The sequence below is a fragment of the Ipomoea nil genome, unplaced genomic scaffold, assembly GCF_001879475.1.
Source record: "Ipomoea nil cultivar Tokyo-kokei standard unplaced genomic scaffold, Asagao_1.1 scaffold0848, whole genome shotgun sequence".
Taxonomy (NCBI): domain Eukaryota; kingdom Viridiplantae; phylum Streptophyta; class Magnoliopsida; order Solanales; family Convolvulaceae; genus Ipomoea; species Ipomoea nil.
This window is the reverse complement of record NW_017617276.1, coordinates 414,452-436,773: the sequence shown is the minus strand read 5'-3', so window position 1 is coordinate 436,773 and position 22,322 is coordinate 414,452. Positions and strand designations below refer to the sequence as shown.

General features: G+C 35.7%; 1 protein-coding gene across 3 annotated transcripts in view; it reads right to left on the bottom strand.

Moving 5' to 3' along the window:
- Positions 1–6,649: 6,649 nt before the first annotated feature.
- LOC109178500 (serine/threonine-protein kinase TOR) overlaps positions 6,650–22,322 on the bottom strand; it is a 33,944-nt gene continuing 18,271 nt past the window's right edge. The window contains exons 27-58 of one of the 3 annotated variants that reach the window (XM_019328122.1): positions 21,686–21,871; positions 21,387–21,539; positions 21,076–21,228; positions 20,074–20,145; positions 19,849–19,983; positions 19,699–19,760; positions 19,449–19,546; positions 16,559–16,668; positions 16,309–16,482; positions 16,166–16,231; positions 15,963–16,031; positions 15,756–15,866; positions 15,239–15,379; positions 15,003–15,131; positions 14,683–14,836; positions 14,368–14,582; positions 11,845–12,051; positions 11,568–11,681; positions 10,866–11,069; positions 10,333–10,413; positions 10,076–10,150; positions 9,915–9,981; positions 9,656–9,816; positions 9,351–9,524; positions 8,860–8,988; positions 8,599–8,682; positions 8,429–8,490; positions 8,285–8,357; positions 8,065–8,199; positions 7,480–7,650; positions 7,129–7,391; positions 6,650–6,900 (exon numbers count right to left, since the gene is read on the bottom strand). In XM_019328122.1, the coding sequence (XP_019183667.1) occupies positions 6,882–6,900; positions 7,129–7,391; positions 7,480–7,650; positions 8,065–8,199; positions 8,285–8,357; positions 8,429–8,490; positions 8,599–8,682; positions 8,860–8,988; positions 9,351–9,524; positions 9,656–9,816; positions 9,915–9,981; positions 10,076–10,150; positions 10,333–10,413; positions 10,866–11,069; positions 11,568–11,681; positions 11,845–12,051; positions 14,368–14,582; positions 14,683–14,836; positions 15,003–15,131; positions 15,239–15,379; positions 15,756–15,866; positions 15,963–16,031; positions 16,166–16,231; positions 16,309–16,482; positions 16,559–16,668; positions 19,449–19,546; positions 19,699–19,760; positions 19,849–19,983; positions 20,074–20,145; positions 21,076–21,228; positions 21,387–21,539; positions 21,686–21,871 (4,047 nt within the window). In that variant the 3' untranslated portion in view covers positions 6,650–6,881. Of the gene's footprint in view, positions 6,901–7,128; positions 7,392–7,479; positions 7,651–8,064; positions 8,200–8,284; positions 8,358–8,428; positions 8,491–8,598; positions 8,683–8,859; positions 8,989–9,350; positions 9,525–9,655; positions 9,817–9,914; positions 9,982–10,075; positions 10,151–10,332; positions 10,414–10,865; positions 11,070–11,567; positions 11,682–11,844; positions 12,052–14,261; positions 14,279–14,367; positions 14,583–14,682; positions 14,837–15,002; positions 15,132–15,238; positions 15,380–15,755; positions 15,867–15,962; positions 16,032–16,165; positions 16,232–16,308; positions 16,483–16,558; positions 16,669–19,448; positions 19,547–19,698; positions 19,761–19,848; positions 19,984–20,073; positions 20,146–21,075; positions 21,229–21,386; positions 21,540–21,685; positions 21,872–22,322 lie in introns of those variants that run through there. The other 2 variants (XM_019328123.1, XM_019328124.1) reach the window with 2 other exon arrangements.

The following is a 22,322-nucleotide window of genomic DNA, read 5'->3' as shown; positions in this document are numbered from 1 at the left end:
GCCTGACTTTGATTCCACTTTGGTTTGCCAAATTTGTGCTCTTAAATTATGTATATGCTTTGTTAATTTGATCATATACATTATATGATTGCATATACATTTATATGTGACGATTGGTTCACTTTGGGCCAAATATTGATAAGTCAGATTTGAAATACTATTATTGAACATAGTATATATATGTCAAACAGTAGTCTCCTTTATGAAGCATGTGTAAATGAAAATCTCCAAATTACATATTGGGAGATCTAATTTGATATACTACTATTTTTATCAAAATCTGACATATTTGCATATCTTGAATATGACCCCCTTACATCTAGTACGTGGTAAAATTGAACATTTCACAAAATCTTTGTTTTATAAATATGCAGTCTATTTTTTATCACATCATTATTGTGTATCTATAGGCTATCAAATGAAAGTAGGTATACATGTTAATTATAAATACCTAGAGCCTATTAAATGAGGATCAATAGATACGCTGACTGCATAATTTATGAAGATCATTTCACGGCATTAGGGGGAGATATGAGCCCAAATTATTTTGAAAATTTGAATACCGTGAAATTTCATGATATGAAAAGATCTTCAAAAATCCACATACTATATTGACTAAACTGAAGGTTCAGTAGATTTTTAATATCAAGCAAAGGCAATGATTTTACTGTAATGTAAGCAAATATAATCTTACTATGCTCAAAATTAGCTCTCAGTTGTTGTTATTACTAATGAGGATATGCTTGAAAAATTTCATGCATCAAATATTGTGTTACAACAGCAACATAGAGAGAAAGGTTTTATCAAATACTCTCAATTGATTTCATGTCTTATGATGGCTGAAAAAAAAAATAATGATCTACTGTTGAAAAACCACGAGACACGTCCTACTCGTTCAATCCCATTCCCTAGAGTGAATGAGGTATCGTATTATAATAAAAATACAAAAGGTTGTAGCCGTGGTCACGGTCATGAAAGATATCGTGGTAAAAATCCTGGTCGTGGTCAAAATTGTTATGGTGGTTATAACTTCAAAAGTAAAAGTTACCATCGAAAATGCTAGTACACGACGAGGAAAAGCCTGAAAATTATCCCAAAATGAAAGTATATATGACAAAAATGGTCATTGGGAACACGCTATCTGCCAAATATATATCTATTGATATATTTATGTTGATTAATTATGTCTTGAAGAGACATTCGTCTAAAAAGACAAAATACCAAGTGGTGCACAAAATAATTATAATACTGGGATGCGGAACGACCAGATCTGAATATGGTAAAAATAACTATAATCTGGTTGATTTTAAAATTGCCATGAATTATTATGGATATGGCTATATGGGAGAAAATTGTGAAAATGTTGTCAACAACGCAATTGCCTCAATAATTGCTCAATCTGGATCCAGAGCTTGGCACAAAATGTGCCTTGAAATTTTGATATATAAAAGAGCAATTAAGGCATAGCTCAGCTCGCTATTCTCTAAATTATGTACACACCATTGAATAGGTGTTGGTACGAAAAAGAATAATGATAGGATAAAAGGCAAGGCTTGGAGCTTATGGTTTACAAAGGTGCCCATAATTGATATGATATACTCTCCCAAAATGGATGACAATAAGTTCCGCTGATTAATATCATTGGCAGTGCATAAATATGCAGTTGAGAAAAGGCATGACCACTTGGATCATTGGACAAAATATGATGAATGTCATGACCAAATGATAATGGGTCAGTGGACGATATATTTGAAAATCCGGGATGGATTTGAAAGTTCTCAAAATGAAAAAAAAATGCGAGAATCGCAACATGAAAAGTATTATGGTCTTTATATGACCTGAAATATTGATGATGTGAACATCAATGAAATACATAAAAAGCTTAATGATGTTAGCTCATGTCTAAAGATGGGGATATTGAAATGAAAAGCTTGAAAAAATAAGCATTATCTCGACTTGAAGATCGAGTATTTCCTTAAAATGGAATTTATACACCAGTTAGTCAAAATATGATTTTGGTTGGCTATTTAAATAAGCCAATTATAATGGGCTACTTGGGTACTGGCTAATATTATCCTCATGAATGCCAAGTACCAAAACTGATTGTATTATATCTTTCCCACATTGTTCTATAAGGGGACAATAAAGATTGTGTTGCACCAATGAGAAATGGGTATTTATGAATTTTTTTTGGTTAGACATAAAGATGTCAATATTATACCCATGTGAGCTCTAAAAGAGTCACGAGATCATTATAAAATATATTCACCCCATTGATAGTTGAACATGTTTGTTCACAAAATCCATCTCTACATTTTCGAAGTTTATAAGGGATTTGAAGAATGCTATCTTCAGGGGGGGTATAATGATCATGAATATTCTGCCCTGAAGTTTATGTTGGGGTTATAGTTGTACTCTTTTTCCTTTAGCTAAGTTTTTTTTCCACTGGGTTTTTTTAGCCTAAGGTTTTTAATGAGGCAACCAGTGTAACACATAATTGAACATATACCATGTACTCGATCTTTTTCCCTCGACTAGGTTTTTCCCACAGGATTTTTCTAGCAAGGTTTTTAACGAGGCATGAGTATGAAGACAATACAATATGTATTGTCTAATTGGAGAAATGATACCTTATGAGAGATGGAATAGAAGTGAGGAGATGGAATATAACACACTTCTTTAGTCTTATCGTTATCAGGAGGAGCATATTATTGTACTTTTTTCCCCTTAACCAAAAGTTTTTCTCATTGAATTTTTCTTTGGTAAGGGTTTTAATGAGGCAATGAAATATTCATCTTTTGGACATCCAAGGGGGAGTGTTATGAACTAAAAGGAAATGTGAATGTCCAAGTTAAAGATGATGCTGGAGAAAGAGCATGAATGCATGCTCTTTTTCCTCCTCAATCAGCTAGACTACAGATTCCAAAAAGTTCTACAAGTTTCAAGGATGAGCAAGTGACAAGCCATTCTGCCTAGCTTACATTGTTGTCCTTATCTTGTAAAAGATATATTTATTTAATCTCCCTTCAATCCTATAAATGTAATCCCCATTCTCCCTGTAAAATACACGAATGAATTTATACAAAGTCCATCTCTCTTCTCCTCTTCATTCTGTTGTTCTTACATATTATATACATTGTTATTATTATTAAATTCACAACAAAATTAATAAATTTGAAGGTAATGAATATTTGAATGGTAGAAAATAAAGATAATATAACTAAAGAAATTATATCTCTTTTTAAATCTTTTATAATGAATAATTTTTTTAAATAAAGGCATTATAGACATCTAGCTACTTCTAAATTAATTAAATGCATATGTATTTTTTTTTTGTAGCTACTAATTTATTTAATTTAATAAGAGTAATAAAGTGGCGTACATACTTTTCATCAACAATAGTCAAATCGTTGATTTTTTCAATTTACATTCGTTGTTGAGACTAGGGATGTAAATGAGCCGAGCCGCTCGCGAGTCGCTCATGAGCGGTTCGGTCAACGCTCGGCTCGAACTCAGTCAAAATCGAGTTCGGTTCGAGCTCGAGCAGCTCGTGAATTAAACGAGCACGAGCCAAGCTTAGGTATTATAGGCTCGCGGCTCGATGAGCCGCTCGCGAGCCTTATAATATATTATATATTATATAATATATAATATAATTATATTATATTTAGTATATAAAAATAATAATTAGGGGAGGGAAATTAAAATACTTTAATAATTATGTATGGATAAAAGTCATAAAACAAATTAGTTTAAATTTTAAATCAAACAAGTCAAATTCGAGATCAAAATTGAGCTCAAATTCAAACCTAAACTCGAGCTCGAGTTCAGGCTCGAATTCAAGTTCGAACTCGAGCTCGAGCAGCTCGACAATTGCCGAGCTCGAGCTCGAGCATCAGTTCACGAGCTCGAACGAGCTCGAGTTCGAGCTCGAGCAGTGCTATCATTAACAAGCACGAGCATGAGCCTACCCAGGTTCGGGCTCGGCTCGGCTCGTTTACACCCCTAGTTGAGACAAATTGTTTTGAGAGTTTGTCAAATGACAATTGTTACAATTTCTGTCAATAGATGATGATAATAAATAATTCAAAATAAATAGTTACAATAGATATTGTAATAATGATATAGTAAAAATTAACTTACAACTTTCTTTAGAAGTTTTCATGCATCGATAAAATTCTGATGATGTGTAAACTTGTTCAATTGGAGCCAGTGGGATGTCAACATTGTCAATTCTTTAGAGTCCAGGTGTAATTGTATTTATCATGATCAACAACTTTTTAGTTAGGTGGCGTAGGTCTGACAATGATGTAAGAACAATTTTGTCCGATAAAAAAAATAATATTGTAATATTTGTAAAGTAATGTACAATTGTACCATTTTAAAAATACATACAAAAATATTAATACCATAACGACCTAAATCATACCAATAATGCAAAACTATAATTGAAATATTAAATTTTGTTCTGATCTAAATATCAAAAGAAGATTAATTAAACGGAAAAAAAAAAATTAAACTTAATCTAAATTTTTTTTTTTAATGCATAAAAATCAAATGATTTTTTAAAGTTCTTGATTTATAATATTTGATGCTTAACTTTGAATGTTATGTATTTAGTTGGACTAATTATTTGACCAAAGTTTATGTTAAATTTTATATTATATATATATATATTTTTAATACATTTTAACATATCCGTAGTATATGTTTAACAATTATGTCAACTCTAATTGGGATGGAGTTCGAACCTAAGACCTTTGTTATAGAAATTAATAAGTAAATTAAAAATAATAAATAATTAACGAAATATTCTGTTACTAAAGTTTATACTAACGGAATTTAGGTTATTTAATAAAATAAAATAATATACTAGAGGGTAAATAAGAAAAATCATTAAAAAAATACTAAAATCAAAATAATATGAACCATTCATTTTAAAAACAATACTATCGACATTTTTTTATTCATGTTAAGGGCCTAACATTATTGGCTCTTATTAGAATTGTATATTGTATGTAGATGTAGATAGAGATAGATGGTTTATTTTTTATTGTTTTACTATTTTTGTTTTAAAGTTTTCACAAAATTCAAATATGCAATTTTTTTTAATTAAATTTTGAATGGTTTAATTAAAATTAAAATTTAAAACAATTATTAAAATAAATGAGCAACAACGAAAATTAATTTAAATGTTTATAATTATCATTTTAATTAAATGTAGGTATGTTTATTTTAATTAATTTTCATTACAATTATAAATTTATAATTTAAAGAGATAAGGGTCAAATAAACCCTCCAACTATATACCAAAGTGCAATTAGCCCCTTGAATTAAAAAAAAAAAAAAAAAAAAAAAAAAAAAAAAAAAAAAAACCTTCAATTAAATTCTTTAACTTGTTAAAATAGTACAATTAGCCTATTTGACTTATAATAACATGTTACCTTCAAGTCACCAGCCACATAAGATGGCACGTCAATTCATAATTTTAAAATTATTTTTTAAAAAGTAAATTAATTATATTTATTTAAAAAAAAAAAAAAAAAAAAAAAAAAAAAAAAAAACAAAAAACAAACAAACAATGCCATGGCAGGCTGGCAGCTTGCCCAGCCTGCCGCCATGGACTAGATCAGAAGCCTTGGCTTCTCCAGTTCTCCATGAACGAAAAGAAGCTCCGTTCATGGAGAAGCTAGCAACCTTCTCCGTCCAAATTTGGCCAGAGAAGCTCGATGGCTTCTCAAACGGAGGAGAAGCCATGGCTTCCCAAATGGAAAAGCCATGGCTTCTCTTCTCCGTACATGAAGAAACCAGTGAGCTTCTCCATCTAGATTTAGACGTAGAAGCCATGACTTTCCAAACAGAGAAGTCATGGCTTCTCTTCTACGTACATGGAGAAGCCAGTAAGCTTCTGAGTGAACGGAGAAGAGAAGTCAACGACCTTCTCTGCTCAAACGAACGAATCCAGCAACGTCAAACTGACGATTCTGATAGGGTCGAATGGACGATTCCGGCATGGTCAAAACGGACTATTCCGATAGCTCCGACAACTAATTCTTTTAAGTTTTTTTTTTAATATTTAAATAAAATGCCATGTAGATGCCAAACAAGCAAAATTAATTAGTTACTTTTTGATAACTTGTTAAAAATGATAATTGCACACTTTTAACAAGTTTAAGAGTTTAATTGAAGAATGATAATTGCACACTTTTAACAAGTTTAAGAGTTCAATTGAAGATTTTTTTAGTTTGAGGGGCTAATTGCACTTTAGTATATAATTGGAGGGTCTATTTGACCCTTATCCCTAATTTAAATACATAATAAATAAAGAAATAATTAAAATATAAAATAATAAAATGGTGAATCCACAAAAACTGAGAAAAAGAACATCAAACTAATGAGAAGAAGAATTTTTGTAATTGAGTGAGATAGTGGATGATGAATGAAATGATAGGACCCACAAAAAAACTAAGAATAAAAGCCCCAACTAAATTATAAAAACTAAGAAAAAAAGCCCCAATAAAAGCTCCAGGGTATTTCACCATTCCAGGATGCTGTAATATACTGTAGTCGACAAGTATACAAACCTCTACTTGCTATCAGTAAACTTGTTCGGCAGATCTGTCTAACAGACTTACACAGATCTGCAAACTTGAGAGAGAGAGAGAGGGCACTTAGGAGCAGTGATATTTTTCCATTATTCTTGAAAGTGCTAAGAGAGTTGACTATATACAACAAATTTCAACCTGCAAGTTACTATAACCAGCCATTTAGAACATAAAGATTAAATTTCTGTACAGGAAATAAGTTTTGAAAACTAGTGCAAAGGCTCCAGGGTATTTATTTACAAAAATACACACACAGGCAGAGGCAGTATCTCCGGCTCACCAAAATGGACACCACCTGCAGTAAAAGCACAAGGTAACCATGATTAGATGACTAGAGGCATTTCCAACATCTAACTTCATTGCAATCTACAGTACTTTACATCCATATTATACTTGTAATGACGACTATGGCTCAATTTATCAAGTTCTAAAAACTTTGAAAATAAATTTTTAGTAATCTTATATTTAAAGCATTGAAATTTCCAATTATATTTGTCAGAGTGCAGGGATCAAGGAATCATACCCAACATAATTCTGGCACAAGTTTTCATGTGAGGATGCTTGCAGAATGAGCTTCTGTACTTGTAATTTGACAGATAAACCATGATCAGGTTCACGAGTTTCCCCAGAAATCAAGGTACTATGGTCTAAAGCATGTTGTGCAGAGCTCATTGGTGCAGGAGATGTAGAGAAGTCACGCCCAGTGAGTTTATTACTCATTCGAGCCATTACAGCTACAGCACGTTCATTCAGAACTTCATTGGCATCGCCAAGCTGATTCACAGCCTGCAATTAATAAGAATCGGAACAATTAAACCAAACCATGAGCCGAGAACTAGTGTTACAAACAAAACTGTATGATTCAGAGTAACACCTGAAGCAATTCTTTCTCCCTAACACCTCTTTGAGGTTGAAGTAGTTCCTTTGAAGCAGATTCCTCACTATTCACAGCAGCAGGGGCATGTGCACTCATCAGTGTGGGCATTTGAGGAACTTCATTGAAGTTGAAAAGACGCCAATTTATTAATGGATCATGAACAAAGGCCTGAAACAGAGACGTAGAAAATCAAGTTCTTATTCAACAGACTAAATGTGCTCTCTTCACTCCTAAGAACAGAAACTACAGATATACACTACATTCCATTTTACCTGTCTTATTCTTTTTTAGTCTGATCCTAAATACCATCCACTTTCCTAAATTAAACCTTAAACACTACTAACCTTTTACTTTTCCCAATATACCAAGTATCAAGTAATTTCATACAAAGCTGCTTTTCACAGATCATCACATACCCATGTCAAAAAGAGCCATGTTGAATAATAGAAACCTCAGTCCTAATCCTAGTAGGAGTTGGCTTAGCCAATCTTCCCGGAAATATAGGATGATCTCTATACCGTTCAATACACAGAACCAAATCACAAATTAATTTAATTATGGAAGAAAGAACAAATACCCTACCTCCATCATAGCCATGACACTGTCTTTATTTGTCCGAAGAACTTGCATTACATTTTCACAAGTGGAACGGAAGTTTCCTTCAATACCACTGACTTCCATTGCCTTAACAAGCATTCTAGTGAGGCGAAAAGGTACCTGCAAAATATTTAGATTTAGATTTATAATTAAGAGATGCTTTTACTTCCATGTACAGTAAAAACATTCCTGGTGAAATACCTACCTTCTCAGGGAACTTCTCCCGATTCATTGAAGCTTCAAAGCAATCTCCAAAGTCAATATGCAGTATTTTTCCACTGCAAAACACATAACTGTGAATATGTTGAAACTTTTGCTATAACCACATCATTGAAGGCAATTGAAATACCTGTATCGATGCAACATGAGGTTACTAGGATGTCGATCACCTAAACCAAGTAAGTAACCAACCTGGATGAATTCAAATAAATAAGTCACGGTTAATCATTCAAATTGCAACTGCCAAAGATACCAAGTCAATGAACAAGTTTCAAAACAAAATAAGAAAATACCACCTACCATACTCATGACAGCCAAACTCCTAGTATAGTTTGTCCTCCTGTCCAACCAGACCTCAGAAGTGCGACTCTTTAACCAAAGTACCTGTTAAGATAAAAACAAAAAATCTTTACAAACCAAATCATAAATGTACATTCATATGGAAAAGCTGTACTTTAAATGTCAACAACAGTTACTTATCAAATTACAATAAATAAATAAATAAATACAAAAAAAAAAAAAAAAAAAAAAAAAAAAAACACAAATGTCAAGGATGCCTACTCTGGATAGGTCATTCCCTTCCGTATTTTGCAGAGCATACTCAAACACTTCCACCTTAGAAAGAAGTGGCAAATGATCATAATCTGGAGCAAACCCCAACATCAGCTTGTGCTCTTGATTTAGGGTGATCTACAAACCACAAAGAACAAAAATTAGATAGAAATTGTTGAATTTGGAAGATGGAATGGCCTGGCGGGTGGAGAATAACACCACCCGCCAGTTAGGCGGAAGCAATGTGAAGAATCAAGGACTAGGAAATGTGTATAAAACTGAAATTATATTGGTATTCTCTGTTTCTAATACAGAAACACAGTACATATATATACACAAAGACATAAGTACATAACTGTAAATAACTACCCATAACTTACACTTATTCATAAACAGACACAACCCTATAAATAAACCTATCTATTTAGTTTTCAACAGAAATATTCTTTCCTAAGAGACCAACGAAGTGGAGAAAGAATTTAAAGCAAATCTACACAAACCTTTCGCGCATCTCTATATTCTCGAATTAGATGGTGCAAAGTGTCACAATTAGGAACCCATCCAATCAATCCACTATTTGGGGATAATGGAATGACATCATATCGCTGAATAGAGAGATCTTTCTCTGAAGTTTTTCTAGAATTTTCCAGCAGTGTATTGACAAGACCAAAAAGCTGATGCAGATGGACATGATGTTAGAATATTTTTGCTACTTGAGGATGTAAAAAGAGCTAAGTCTTACTATGTTCAGAGAAAAACATAAGTCGCATCATTGTGCACATTTCAGAACAATTAGAGCAATGACCTGCATGACCCGTTCATCTTGGCGTAAATCTTCATGCCCCTTTAACAAAAAAGCATAATCCTCCCCATCACTCCCATGGATTGTTAATTTGCGAGGCCGTTGCTTGGATGTGATTACAACAAGTTGGGGTTCAAACTTGTTAATTGTTACCACAGGTGAATCTGAAGGGAAAAGAAAAGTAAATATGATGGTGAAGTGCTAAAACAGAATGCCCACTACTTCAGAACATTCTCCAAGGATACGAACAAGTTCTTCTTACCGGCTCGGTAAGTTCCAGGAACAGCCAGCTCCAAATTTCTGCACTCTAGCAGTTCTGGAGAGACAGACTGGTATAATAAACAAAAGAAAAACATCAAGTTTGGGCTAAGCACTAGGTGTAAGCAATAACAATTATAGACTTATAGTAAAAATGCTTCTTGCCTGCAAATCCAGGGTTGTCAGTGCCTGAAGCTGCTTATCTATCCGTCTAAAGACATGATAGTAGAGATCCCATGCCTGGTGAAAAACATGATTGAATTAATGCAATAATTTACACCTGGACTCCAAAGCACATAGAATGTTTCGCATTGAAGTGTACATACATTAAGAAATTTCTAGGCATTTACACTACTTACAGTTTAGAAAAGTATTGACTCTAGTTGAAAATAAAAAATAAAAACCAGGCAGCCAAATTTTACCTGAGTAAGTCCAGCATCATTTCCAGTTCTCCTATACTTCATGCAGCATTCATATGCCTCTAATAGTTCATGACGGTATGCCTGCAACTCAAATGAGATCAGTTAACTGCTAAATAATCAAACTGATTGTGCTGGTCACAAGTCACAACTACACTAGAATATAATACTCCATCCTAATTTAATTGCCTCATTTACTGCTTTCTTGGTTAATTTGACTAAATTTTGACTTGAGTTTTGATACTCTCAAGTTTAAATTTTAAAAACAAAAATTACATATTAAGAAACTACACATTAAGTACCACATGTCACGAGATCACAAGTCAAAGTTCTTAGAAAATATGATTAAAGCATTGGTCAAAATCAAGTGGTGCTTACCCTCGAGAAAGCAAAACTAGAAACAGAGGGACTACTAGTTATCTAACAAAGCTTAATTTAAATTCTTAATAGACTAGTGAAAACAAACAACTAACAAATATCATCAAAACCAATAGCAACATAATGAACACATGACATGTATTTAATTAAGGACTAACCTGAATGAATGCTTTTTCCTTTATGGTGGTATTGTTCCCCATTGCCCCTTCCTCAAGCAATTCATGCAATGGCTCTAAAACCTTCAGCATTCCTTCAATGTTGTGTTCACCAAAATACAAACGGCTTGCTTCTTCTAATGCCTCATGCCACATTTCATGCCATAATATGGCAACCCTAATGAGTTCCTTCGAGACAAGTTGTGCCTTTAAAATGCAAACAAAAATCCAAAATTAATGGGGAATAAATAATTATAGTAAATACTCCATCCATCCCAGTTATATTGGCCACTTCAACCAAGCACACAGATCAACCAAAGTCCAATCATACACCTACCACTTTAGCTAGATTACTAAAATAGATATCCTTATTTTCACTTTTAATGAGATGTTTACTATGGGAAGCTTAGACATTGTTGAAAGAAGAATTGCATTGATAAGTCGAGACATACACAAATGAAATCCCCCATACATATATAGCCATCTTGAGCAAACTTATTAAATCCTATGACTGCTCAAGGGAATATAATGACTGCTCCAAGGGAACTACACACGTTAAACATACTACACCATTAATAATAATTCAAAAGGCATTTAGCATTAAATCTTGTAGAGTTTATGGCCTATGGACATCCTGAAAAAGAACTATAGAAAATTAAAAGGGGAAGGAGTGAGCAATTAAGAATCACTTTCTCAAGGCTTCACCTGATCAACCAGTACACCACTGTGCTGCCTAACTTTATCAACAACTTCTTGCGCTGCAGCTCTACGCAAGTTACTAATTGATTTGCAAGCCACAAGAAGAGGATACATCAGAGCCTGCATAAAATTCAAATATATAAATATAAATATAAATATAAATATATATATATACATATATATATATATATATATATGGAAAGGTAAAATTTCTTGGGAGCTAAACACAAAGATCCAAAGAACTCATAGCGTAAGAAAATAATGATTAACAAAGAATGACAACCTGTGGGTGGCTCTGCCCAATTCGTACTAGTAATGATTGTATCAGCTCTCTGACAGCATGATTGTTTGAATGAATCCGTGCAATTATCTGAGGCAATACAACCAACCATGTGTTGATATTAACGTGTGTAAATCCCTTTTGTAATGCCATTTGAACCTCTGATGTAGCACCATGGTTAAACCACAAAGTGAGTAGACGAAGTATATCCTGAAATAAAGAATAAACATTTAGATGCCAAGAACTCATGAAATTACTAGGGGCCTGTTTACAATGTAAAAACGTCCCACTTTGTGTTTCCACTTCCCCTTAATTTTGATTCTCCAAATTTCAAAGTGAACACAAACTCTGATTTCCTTTTCTGTTTTCTACTTTTCCAGAAAAATGGAAAATTTTCCATTTGATGAACATGCAATGCTTCAAGTTCATAGTTAAGCTGTCCACGGGACTGATTCAATACGAGCTAAGTATGAAGGAGCATGTCAAAAACAAAAAAAAAAAAAAAAAAAAAAAAAAAAAAAAAAAACCACGGGGGCTTAATTATTTTTTGAGCTAACTTCAAGTCAAGCATAGCTAACTAAAACTTGAAAACCACATTCAAGATTGTGTTGATTAGTTTTTTGTTTCCATCTAAAGTATATAAGCAATCACTAGTGAGTAGCTCAGGGTACTACTTGTTGAATTTGAAAGATGGAATGGCTTGGCGGGTGGAGAATAATACCAACCGCCAGTTAGGTGGAAGCAATATGAAGAATCAAGGACTAGGAAATGTATATAAGACTGAAATTATATTAGTATTCTCTCTGTTTCTAATACAGAAACAGAATACATAAACATACACAAATACATAACTGTAAATAACTACTCATAACTTACACCTATTCATAAACAGACACAACCCTATAGATAAACCTATCTATTGAGTTTTCAACACTCTCCCTCAAGCTGGAACATCTAGAAGTTCCAAGCTTGGACACTCTACATTACAAATGAAGATCAAAGCAACTAGAGAATAACAGTGCTAGATGGCTTCGAAGGGACAATGCTATACACAATCCTTGGGAATGAAGGCACCAGGGGCGATTAACACGAACACCCTCACAGCAACACAAGCACTCCCTTGAGAAGCCGACGTGCGCGGCAGCTTACTCTAGATGGCTCACACTCCGGACTCTTCTCGGCACTAGGTAGCCCTTTTCCCCTTTGGATGGCTTCACTCCAGACCTTATCAAGTACCAAGGTAGCCCTTTTCTAGGTCGCTCCCCCCCCCCCCCCCCCGCTAGACCGGCACCGGATGAATGGACGGCTTCACTCTGGATAACTTTCACTCCGGACTCTTCTCGGTTTCCTTTGAACCTTATCAAGCAGCGGGTAGCCCTCTTCCAGGTTGCCCTTTCCCACCACACTCCAGCCTCTCAACAAGAGCACCAAAGTAATGACAAATACACCCAAAGAGTGAAGTATGAATACCGAGAGCACCACATATGATTGTTGTTTATAACCCCTTATAGGATAAGTGAATAACAAAAGAGACTTCCGGAAATAAACAAAATGTACCAAACTTGAAAACCCTAGGGAATAAATATGGTATACCAAATACAGTTATACCAAAAAACCCCGGAAAGAAGTTGGCAACAAACCCAAAAAGCCTTAAAACTTCACCAACATGTCCAAAGAAGGGCAAAACAACAATCTGTAAAATTTTCACCGGAAAAATACATCATATGCACAGAAGGAATGGAGGAGAGCCGACGAGCAGAACTGGAGAGTTTCATCGGAAAAAGCCGCCGGAGACAGCCTCACGCGCCGGCGCGTGCGATCGGAGTCCGACAATGGCGGTGGCGCGTGGCGGAGGAGATGGCGATGTCGCTTGCTGGGTCAGGCTCGCCGGAGACAGTAGAAGGGATGGGTGAGACCAATTTGACAAAAGAACTCACCAAAAGCAAGTAATTTGAAAAATTAGGGTTTGCGTGAACAGTAACTTTGATGAAAAACAATTTTGATGTTTGGAATGCCCTAGGAAAGTAGGCTCTGATACCATGTTGAATTTGGAAGATGGAATGGCCTAGCGTGTGGAGAATAATATCACCCGCCAGTTAGGCGGAAGCAATATGAAGAATCAAGGACTAGGAAATGTATATAAGACTGAAATTATATTAGTATTCTCTCTGTTTCTAATACAGAAACAGAATACATAAATATACACAAATACATAACTGTAAATAACTACTCGTAACTTACACCTATTCATAAACAGACACAACCCTACAAATAAACCTATCTATTGAGTTTTCAACACTACTCAATTATAGTAAACCAAGCTCTGGATACTACAGATAACCTTTAGGATAAAAGTATTCTGAAGCAAAAGAAGTTAGTTGGGAGTGGGGTGGACAAAAGTAGTGGCACCGCAAAGATCAGTTTCAAACACAGTATCCTTCAAATGGAGAAAAATTGGGTACAGTGACAACAGGATTAGGAACAGAATTTGAAGAAGAAAGATTTCAAGACTGAATTGATTATTACCTGTAGACTTTCATCCACTCCCTTGGCATGTGCGGCACAAGCTATGGAGTGAAAATAGCCAGTGACTGCAGCAACAACAAACTGAGCAGCAAGACTGGGAAAGCCTCTCAAAGTATAATGAGACATCACTGCTGTATTAAAGAGCGCCCATTTATGCCACGCTTTTCCCCACTTCGGCGCACAATGAGTAGCTTTTCGAAATGCACTAAGAATTTCTGGAGTAATCAAATGGTTACACACTCAAATACAGAGCAGAAGGTAATCAATTAAACAGCTAACCAGCAAGATAGAACTGAAAAGAAAGAAGAGGGTCACCTTGAATAGAATCCTCATCCAAACCAGGAGAAAGTGCCCACTTCCATATCCCAAGTATGAGATACACACGAGAAATGAGCGGTGCACTGGCATTAGTTACCAATCCAGGCTGCATGGCTGGTTGGAGAGTTCTTGACAGGTCACTGGCAAGCTCCTAAGAAAAAAATTCAGAGGATATGAATAAAGAAGTGTACATGTATAATAATTTATTGAAAAAAAAAAAAAAAAAAAGGGGGGGTAGGGGGTGGGGGGTGGGGGTGACGAGGGGGTGGGGCCTAACCCACTATATGAGTTACTACCCCAGAAAACTGGTAGACTACCTGTAGCCTATTAAAAGCTTCCTTACGCTTTTGATCCTCACCAAGTGAATATTGGTATTTAAGGTACGCTAGCATCACTTGAGGGGGGCCATGATACCGCATTGTTTCAGGAGATGTTTCAGGATCAAACTGGAAGATGAGAAGAACCACAAAATCATACATATTAGTCGAGGAAAACACATCATTTAAAAGGAAAGCCCAACATTTTCAAAATATTTAAGTGAGGCATCACTTACCTGCAAGAGTTTAACTAATGTAGATCTAGCCTGACTAATTCTGCCGCTCTTACGGCAAAGATTGGCAAACTTAATCCATGTTTCAGAATCTTCTGTTGGAGGTAAAACAAGTGCCCTGACAGCTAAAAGTCCTTGCCAAACCTGCAAATTGCACATTGTAGATTAAATTGGACACAAAATGAGATTAAAATAAAGCATTTCTATATTCTAAACATTTAAATCAGAAAGTAAAGAGAGAATGTGGATGGAAAAGCTAATCCAAAACACATACAAACACAAAAGTCCAAGGAAGCTGAACTTTTGTAGCGCAGAATAAAATAAAAAGCACTTTCCAGATCGTGGGGGATGGGCACAATAACAGCATGTGCTAAAAATGAATGGAATGCATACAACACTGGAGAATTTCCACCAACAATGGTAAAGCATGCCAAGGTTGACAAAGCCAACGATAATTACTTCAACAATCTACATCTAAAGGTACCTATATGCATAAAAAGGAAATGTTTAGAAATTTTACCTCAACATTTCTTTTTGTGCCTTTTATGCGCTCATTCCACATATTGCGAATAAGGGCCCTCTTTCCCTCGGAAACAGGATTTCCAACAGGAAGTGTACAATATTCTATAACCTTTATAAGAAGGGAACGAGTCGTTTTCATCATTTTTAAGATCACAAAAACCCAACAATTTTATCAAAAGTGCTTGAGCAAATTGACATAACATACCTCTTCTAATTCAGAGAGCTGCTGAACACGAACCATATTGCTATATGCACGTTCATAACTTTCAAGAACCTATACAAAAGGGAAATTGAGAATCGTAAAACTACTAGACATCAAAAAATTATGCATTTATGGCAAATATATTACTTATAGTTGGAAAAGAGAAGAGAGGAGGGGAGAGAGGAATAGGGAAAAAAGATGCAAACCAATGCAGCAAGTTCCGTAGCCAAACATTTTCTTGCTCTCTCAACATATTCACGAGCTTCATCATACTGGAGGAGCATGTGGAATAAATGATTGAATACCAATCTCACAATACAAACAAAAGTACATTATGTAACAGGAATACCTTCCCCCGGCGAACTAGTAGAACAGCCCTAAAAAATGTTCCACTACTACTTCCATCACCACTAGCAGTAGTATTTCCCAACACCCGAAGCTTTGTTTCATCGCCATCATCAAGCCGAGAAACATATTCCGCCATTTGATCCCATTCACCCATGTTCCAAGCAGCATTGGCAGCCTGGATAAATACAATAAAAATTTCTTAATTTCCTGATATATTATATACCAAACAGTTAATGAAGTGGAATGCAAACCATTGGCGCCATTTCTAGTCGAGCAGCTGGCTCAGCTGGTGTCCAGTATTCCTTGCAAAGATTGTTAAGCTCTTCCCAGCGAGCTAAAGCAGCAAGGCACCGCATTCTTCCTAACAAAAGGAACAAATAAACAATACAAATATTACTAACAAAATGCCACACCACTAGTCTCTCATCCAGTGTACAAAGCCAGTGTTAAGAAGCCCGAACTGTTATGTTTTCGGGCGAAAGCACGCGTCAAAGGGCGAGTAGGGTTATTGGGGTTGTCTATGTTGAGAGATAAATATAAGGAACAAAGATAATAGGAACGTTTTGAGAGTTTTCCCACCTCTTGATTTTAACTTAACTTCTTTCTTGCTTGTCCTTTTATTAGAATGAAAATCCCCTTTATATAAGAGGGTTACAAAGACTAGTAAAACATAAAAAGGAAAGGAAGACTAGCAAAAACATAAAAAGGAAAGGAGAATCACTAAAGATCCTTACCCTAATTATTTGCTATCTCTAAAGGAAATAAATCAATTCTAATAGTAAAGATAATAAATCAGTTATAATAATAAAGATATTCCCTTAATCATCATATCATTACTCCCCTCTTGGACATCAAGCTTGTCCTCAAGCTTGAAATCTAGAAAAGTGGGAATGGATTAGTCTGGGGTCGTTGCGTCAATTGGCTCATCGTCCCCTTCGCCATTAAAGCCAAGCATGTATAATAGTTGTTTGCAATGATGGCCCTTTACCCATGGTTCATCACAATTATAGCAGAGGCCACGCTTTTGGCGCTCTATCATTTCTGTCGGGGAGAGTTTATGGAACTGAGGGCGTGATTGTGGCTGTTGGTGCACTGTTATGGCGCAACTAGGGGGTGTTTGGGATGGGAAAGTTTGTCGGGGAGGTGCATTGTGAAGCAGGAGGCCTTTACGAGCATAATCTCGTGCTATGTTAATGGCCTCATCAAGAGAAACTGGCCGCATCCTTTCAACATCTATACGTAGAACCTCATCAAGGCCGGCTGTGAACAGATTGACTTGTTGAGAATAAAGGACGTTGTCAGCTCTAGCGAGGAGGGTCTGGAAATCATCTATGAATTCGTCTAAATCCCGACCATGTTGTTTGAGGTTTGCCAGTTCACCTAACGGGTTGATGCTCCGGGGTGGTCCAAAACGGAGGGTGCATGCACCTTTGAATTGATTCCAAGAAAATTGTTGACCATCCTGCATGCGACGTTTGTACCACAGTTGGGCGCTATCGAACAGATAATACGCTGCTGTGGTAACCTTCTCATGATCAGAATGCAGTGATTTATCAAAGAACAACTCACAGCGATGGAGCCAAACAAGAGGGTCCCCTTTGCCATCAAAAGTGGGGAACTCCAATCTGGTGAATCGTGTAGCCGGAACGGGAGCAGCTGGCTGCGGCAGTGCAGTCTCCGGAGTGGCTTGGTTGTCATGAGAGGCTGCCACAGTTGTGGAAGTGGTGGCCTGCGATGTGAAGAAAGAGTGCACCATCTGGGAGAGATTAGTTACTGTTTCGGTTAGAGAGTCCACAGCTGCAGGAAGGTGTTCCAGTTTTTCGATGGATGCCTGGATAGCTCGGACCTCGTCCTGGAGTTTCTTGATATCGCCCATATTGACGCCCGGCAACGGAACCAAAATGTTATGTTTTCGGGCGAAAGCACGCGTCAAAGGGCGAGTAGGGTTATTGGGGTTGTCTATGTTGAGAGATAAATATAAGGAACAAAGATAATAGGAACGTTTTGAGAGTTTTCCCACCTCTTGATTTTAACTTAACTTCTTTCTTGCTTGTCCTTTTATTAGAATGAAAATCCCCTTTATATAAGAGGGTTACAAAGACTAGTAAAACATAAAAAGGAAAGGAAGACTAGCAAAAACATAAAAAGGAAAGGAGAATCACTAAAGATCCTTACCCTAATTATTTGCTATCTCTAAAGGAAATAAATCAATTCTAATAGTAAAGATAATAAATCAGTTATAATAATAAAGATATTCCCTTAATCATCATATCACGAACCATTTCAGCCTAAATAATTAACATAGTTGAATAAGCAGAATCTTTTTTGTCCAGCAAAGAAAAACCACACAGCTCATACAAGAAAGAATGCATTTATAATGATTCCTTTTCTGTAATATCTGAACATACCACACACATAACCTTCAGGAAAACCTCATAAAGAAAAACTCAAAGCAATTTTTCAATCCTATAGAGTTTTAAGGACTCATTAGAGGCAAAGGAGATTAACAAAGTACTCTATTTGAAATTACTTTTTCACATAAGAAGCCTATCGTTTTGTAGTTCTTCAATGGTGAATGACTATAAAGACAGAAATAGTCTGCACTAATTATAATCCTTACAAAGAGGAGTAAACAAACATCTGAGTCAAATATTCAAGTTATCAGCTTATTCTATAAATATGAGACGAGGATACAACAAAAGTTGTAAATTAAAATATTAAAATATATAAATAAAAATAAAAAATGACGATGACAACAATAGCAAGTAGCAGCAACAACATAAAAACAATTGTCAACAACAAAACATAGACATTGGCATGTAGAGTTTCCAACTGCTCAAAATTCAAAAGTCAAAAGTTCATTTTTCAAAGTAAACTTAATTTCAAGTGTGTGGATCTACTGTCTAACTGAGACAAATTTGAAAGCAAACGGAAATAAAAGATGTCAATGTAATACTAATGAACAAGGTCAAACATAAAAAGCGTCAGACAGTAATGACCACATTCATGGTCAGACACTCAGACTAGCAATGTATTCCTTACAATTGTGCAAGGCTAAATCCAATGAAGTACCATAACACATCATAACCAAACAAGTGCTGAGCAGTTGAAGGATAGAGTTGCATGATATTACGGACAAACCTAATGTAGCATCCAAAGCAAGATGAGGACTTGAAGCTTGAGATGCCTTAGCAGTGTATGCTTTCAGAGCATCATCCCAGCGTTGCAATTTTTCATACCTTACATTTGCAGGTCCAAGCAACATTGCATAAGATAATGAACCAAAGAAAACTATGGAAAAGTTCAATAAACTATAGCATAAGGAGGTAAATAATAAAGGTGCAGCTGGTCACAACTGTAAAATATAATACTGGAAAAACATCAAGCATACCAGGACTCTTTAAGTTGAACCCCCAAGTTCTGTTGTGCATAAGTTAATATTCCAACTGCTGCCTGTATACACCAAAAGAACTTAGTTAAAGAATTGTGAAGTAAGTTTTGAGTTAACATCTAAGGACAATAGGAAACACCAAATTACAACCTCATGCTGATGTAATTGATTATTTATGTGAATAAGTGCTTCAACTACAGCAACTGGATTTGTATCCCGCCTATTGGACCGTGCACCTTCAAACTCCATTTCTTTATAGTGCAAGGCCTTTGCAAATGCACGGCACTGAAACAAAAAAGAATGTTAGGAAAATGACCATTAAAGCACATGAGATATAATAGATGCATCATCACAAGAATTTGAGAAAAATCATGCCTTCTCTGCAAGAGCACCAAGAAGGCGTATATCTATAGGAAGAGGTCTCTCATCATGTTCCATAAACTCTGCCTGCAATATCATTTAGTAAAGCATTTACCTTAAACGGCAGACAGACAAGTGAGGAAGAAATGCTAGTACAACGAGACACTATCTCTCAGTTAACACAAACCACATGATTTTCCAACTTTAATAAGTCACCAACAAACAAGAAACTAAAGGCAACTTTCGCATACCAATTCATACATGGCTGAATATAAGATTTCACTTTGCATTTTAGGATGCTTAAAGGGAACCTCTTATGGAAAAGCTAAAATTACCACTAAAATTCACAACACAGTCGGAAAACTAGAATCTAAATATCCAAAAGTGTTGTTATCTCTGCACAAGTAATAATCTTTTGCAAAAAACTGGCAAAAGCCATAATAACTAATCCGATTTGAACCTTTATTTTATATACACACACAAACATATATACATACATATATTGTATGCATGTATATAGTCAAAATGTCAAATCAAACTCGAATTGTTAGAAAATGAAGATCTGTAACAATTCCTTAGATACCACATACTATAAATTCAAGAGCCAGTGAGGTTACTTTAAGTCTGAAGATGAAGAGACAAGTCACATAAGTAACACATGTTGTAAAGTGAGAAGACTCAACCTAAATACATAGGCTCTTAGAATATGCTATTATGAAACCTCTCAAGTCTCTAGTTTAATATCTTATCTCTCTCCTATTATTCTAGGTATTGCTTAACACATAAAACCTCTGCCTTACTAACAGTTGGTAGCTCCTTGCCACCCGTCATACCTTTTAACTCATTACTTCTTAAATGAATGAAGTAATCATGTCACTGGAAGATATGAAGAATCCTCCAAATACATGTAAAAGAAAACACAAACTGTTTAATTCATTTATTCTGAACAGATGTCTCAGGAAAAACCTTTAACCAAGTTGAGGAAAGTCAGTACAAATTTAGCAGGCAGATACATACCAGGTTTAGAAGTGTTGCAAGAATCTCAGGGGGGATATTCGGCGATGAAAATGCCATTTCTAAACTCCGTACTAGCTGTCTTTGACTGGCTTCATTCAGTTGTGACCAGCAACTAACAAAACCAGCTGCAAATAACTCCCGCCCAACAAAAGGCTGGGAATACTCAACATTAGAGGGCATACATACTACTCAAATTCCTCCTAGGTGTTTTACTTTTCTGCCCAATATTTCAATCCTTTTTTTTTTTTTTTTTTTGGGGGGGGGGGGGGGGGGGGGGGGGTTGTTGGTGTACCAGTTAAACACAGTAATACCTGAAGCTGAGCAAGTCTTGCACACGTTCTTAAAGCTGGACTGGGTGATTCCTTCAGAAGTTCAATGCTAAAATGTCTCATCCATTCTGCCCAATCCTCTTTTGTACTACGTTGAGAAGCTTCTCCAGCAGTCCGTAACCGGCCATCATTGACCTGCATGAAATGTTGGTCTAATTTAAAGGGAGGCCAGTGGTAAAACTTGACTACTTTGGTTTCACACTTCCACGCGAAACTTAAAAGGATTTGTTTGCAGAAAATATTAAGTCATACAGATTATAGCAAATGGAAAATAAAAATACCTGGTGGCTTTTAAGCTGCCTATGCACATCCATCCCATCCTCATAATGATCTGATTCCCCATCACTCAAAGGATCACTGATGACCTCAACAGGTAGCCGCCGACTTAATTTTTGAGAAGCTGTGCTCCCTAGGATCAATGGCTCCCGTCTTTTCAAGCGTCCTTCTATTTCTTCGAACTCCTTATGCTGTACAAGAAAACATTGCAAACTTATCTCTTTCTCTCTAATCTTTCAACTTGAGATACACTTCAACAGATTCAAAATTATGTTACTTTAGGATATCCCAAATGCATATTAAGCTTAAGCATTCTCGCAACTGATAAGGGGCACCCTTAATTAACACATGCAATAGTTTTATACAGAAGGTATAATTTATATTAATTGGGCATTTGGGCTTGATTAGATATGACTTTACAACGTTCTTAATTTTTTCACAGGCTTAAAATTAAACTACGATATTCATAGGTGTTTTCACAAGATTCGGGCAAAATTAGAAATTGAAGCCAAAGGTTCAGCCATCTTTACAGCCCAAATCACATTGCCCATTTGATGGATAAGCTACACTACATCTTTATCTCATAAAGCAAATAGGTATTTGAAAGAGAAGAAAAGGGGGGCACAAGGGAGCTCTTAGATC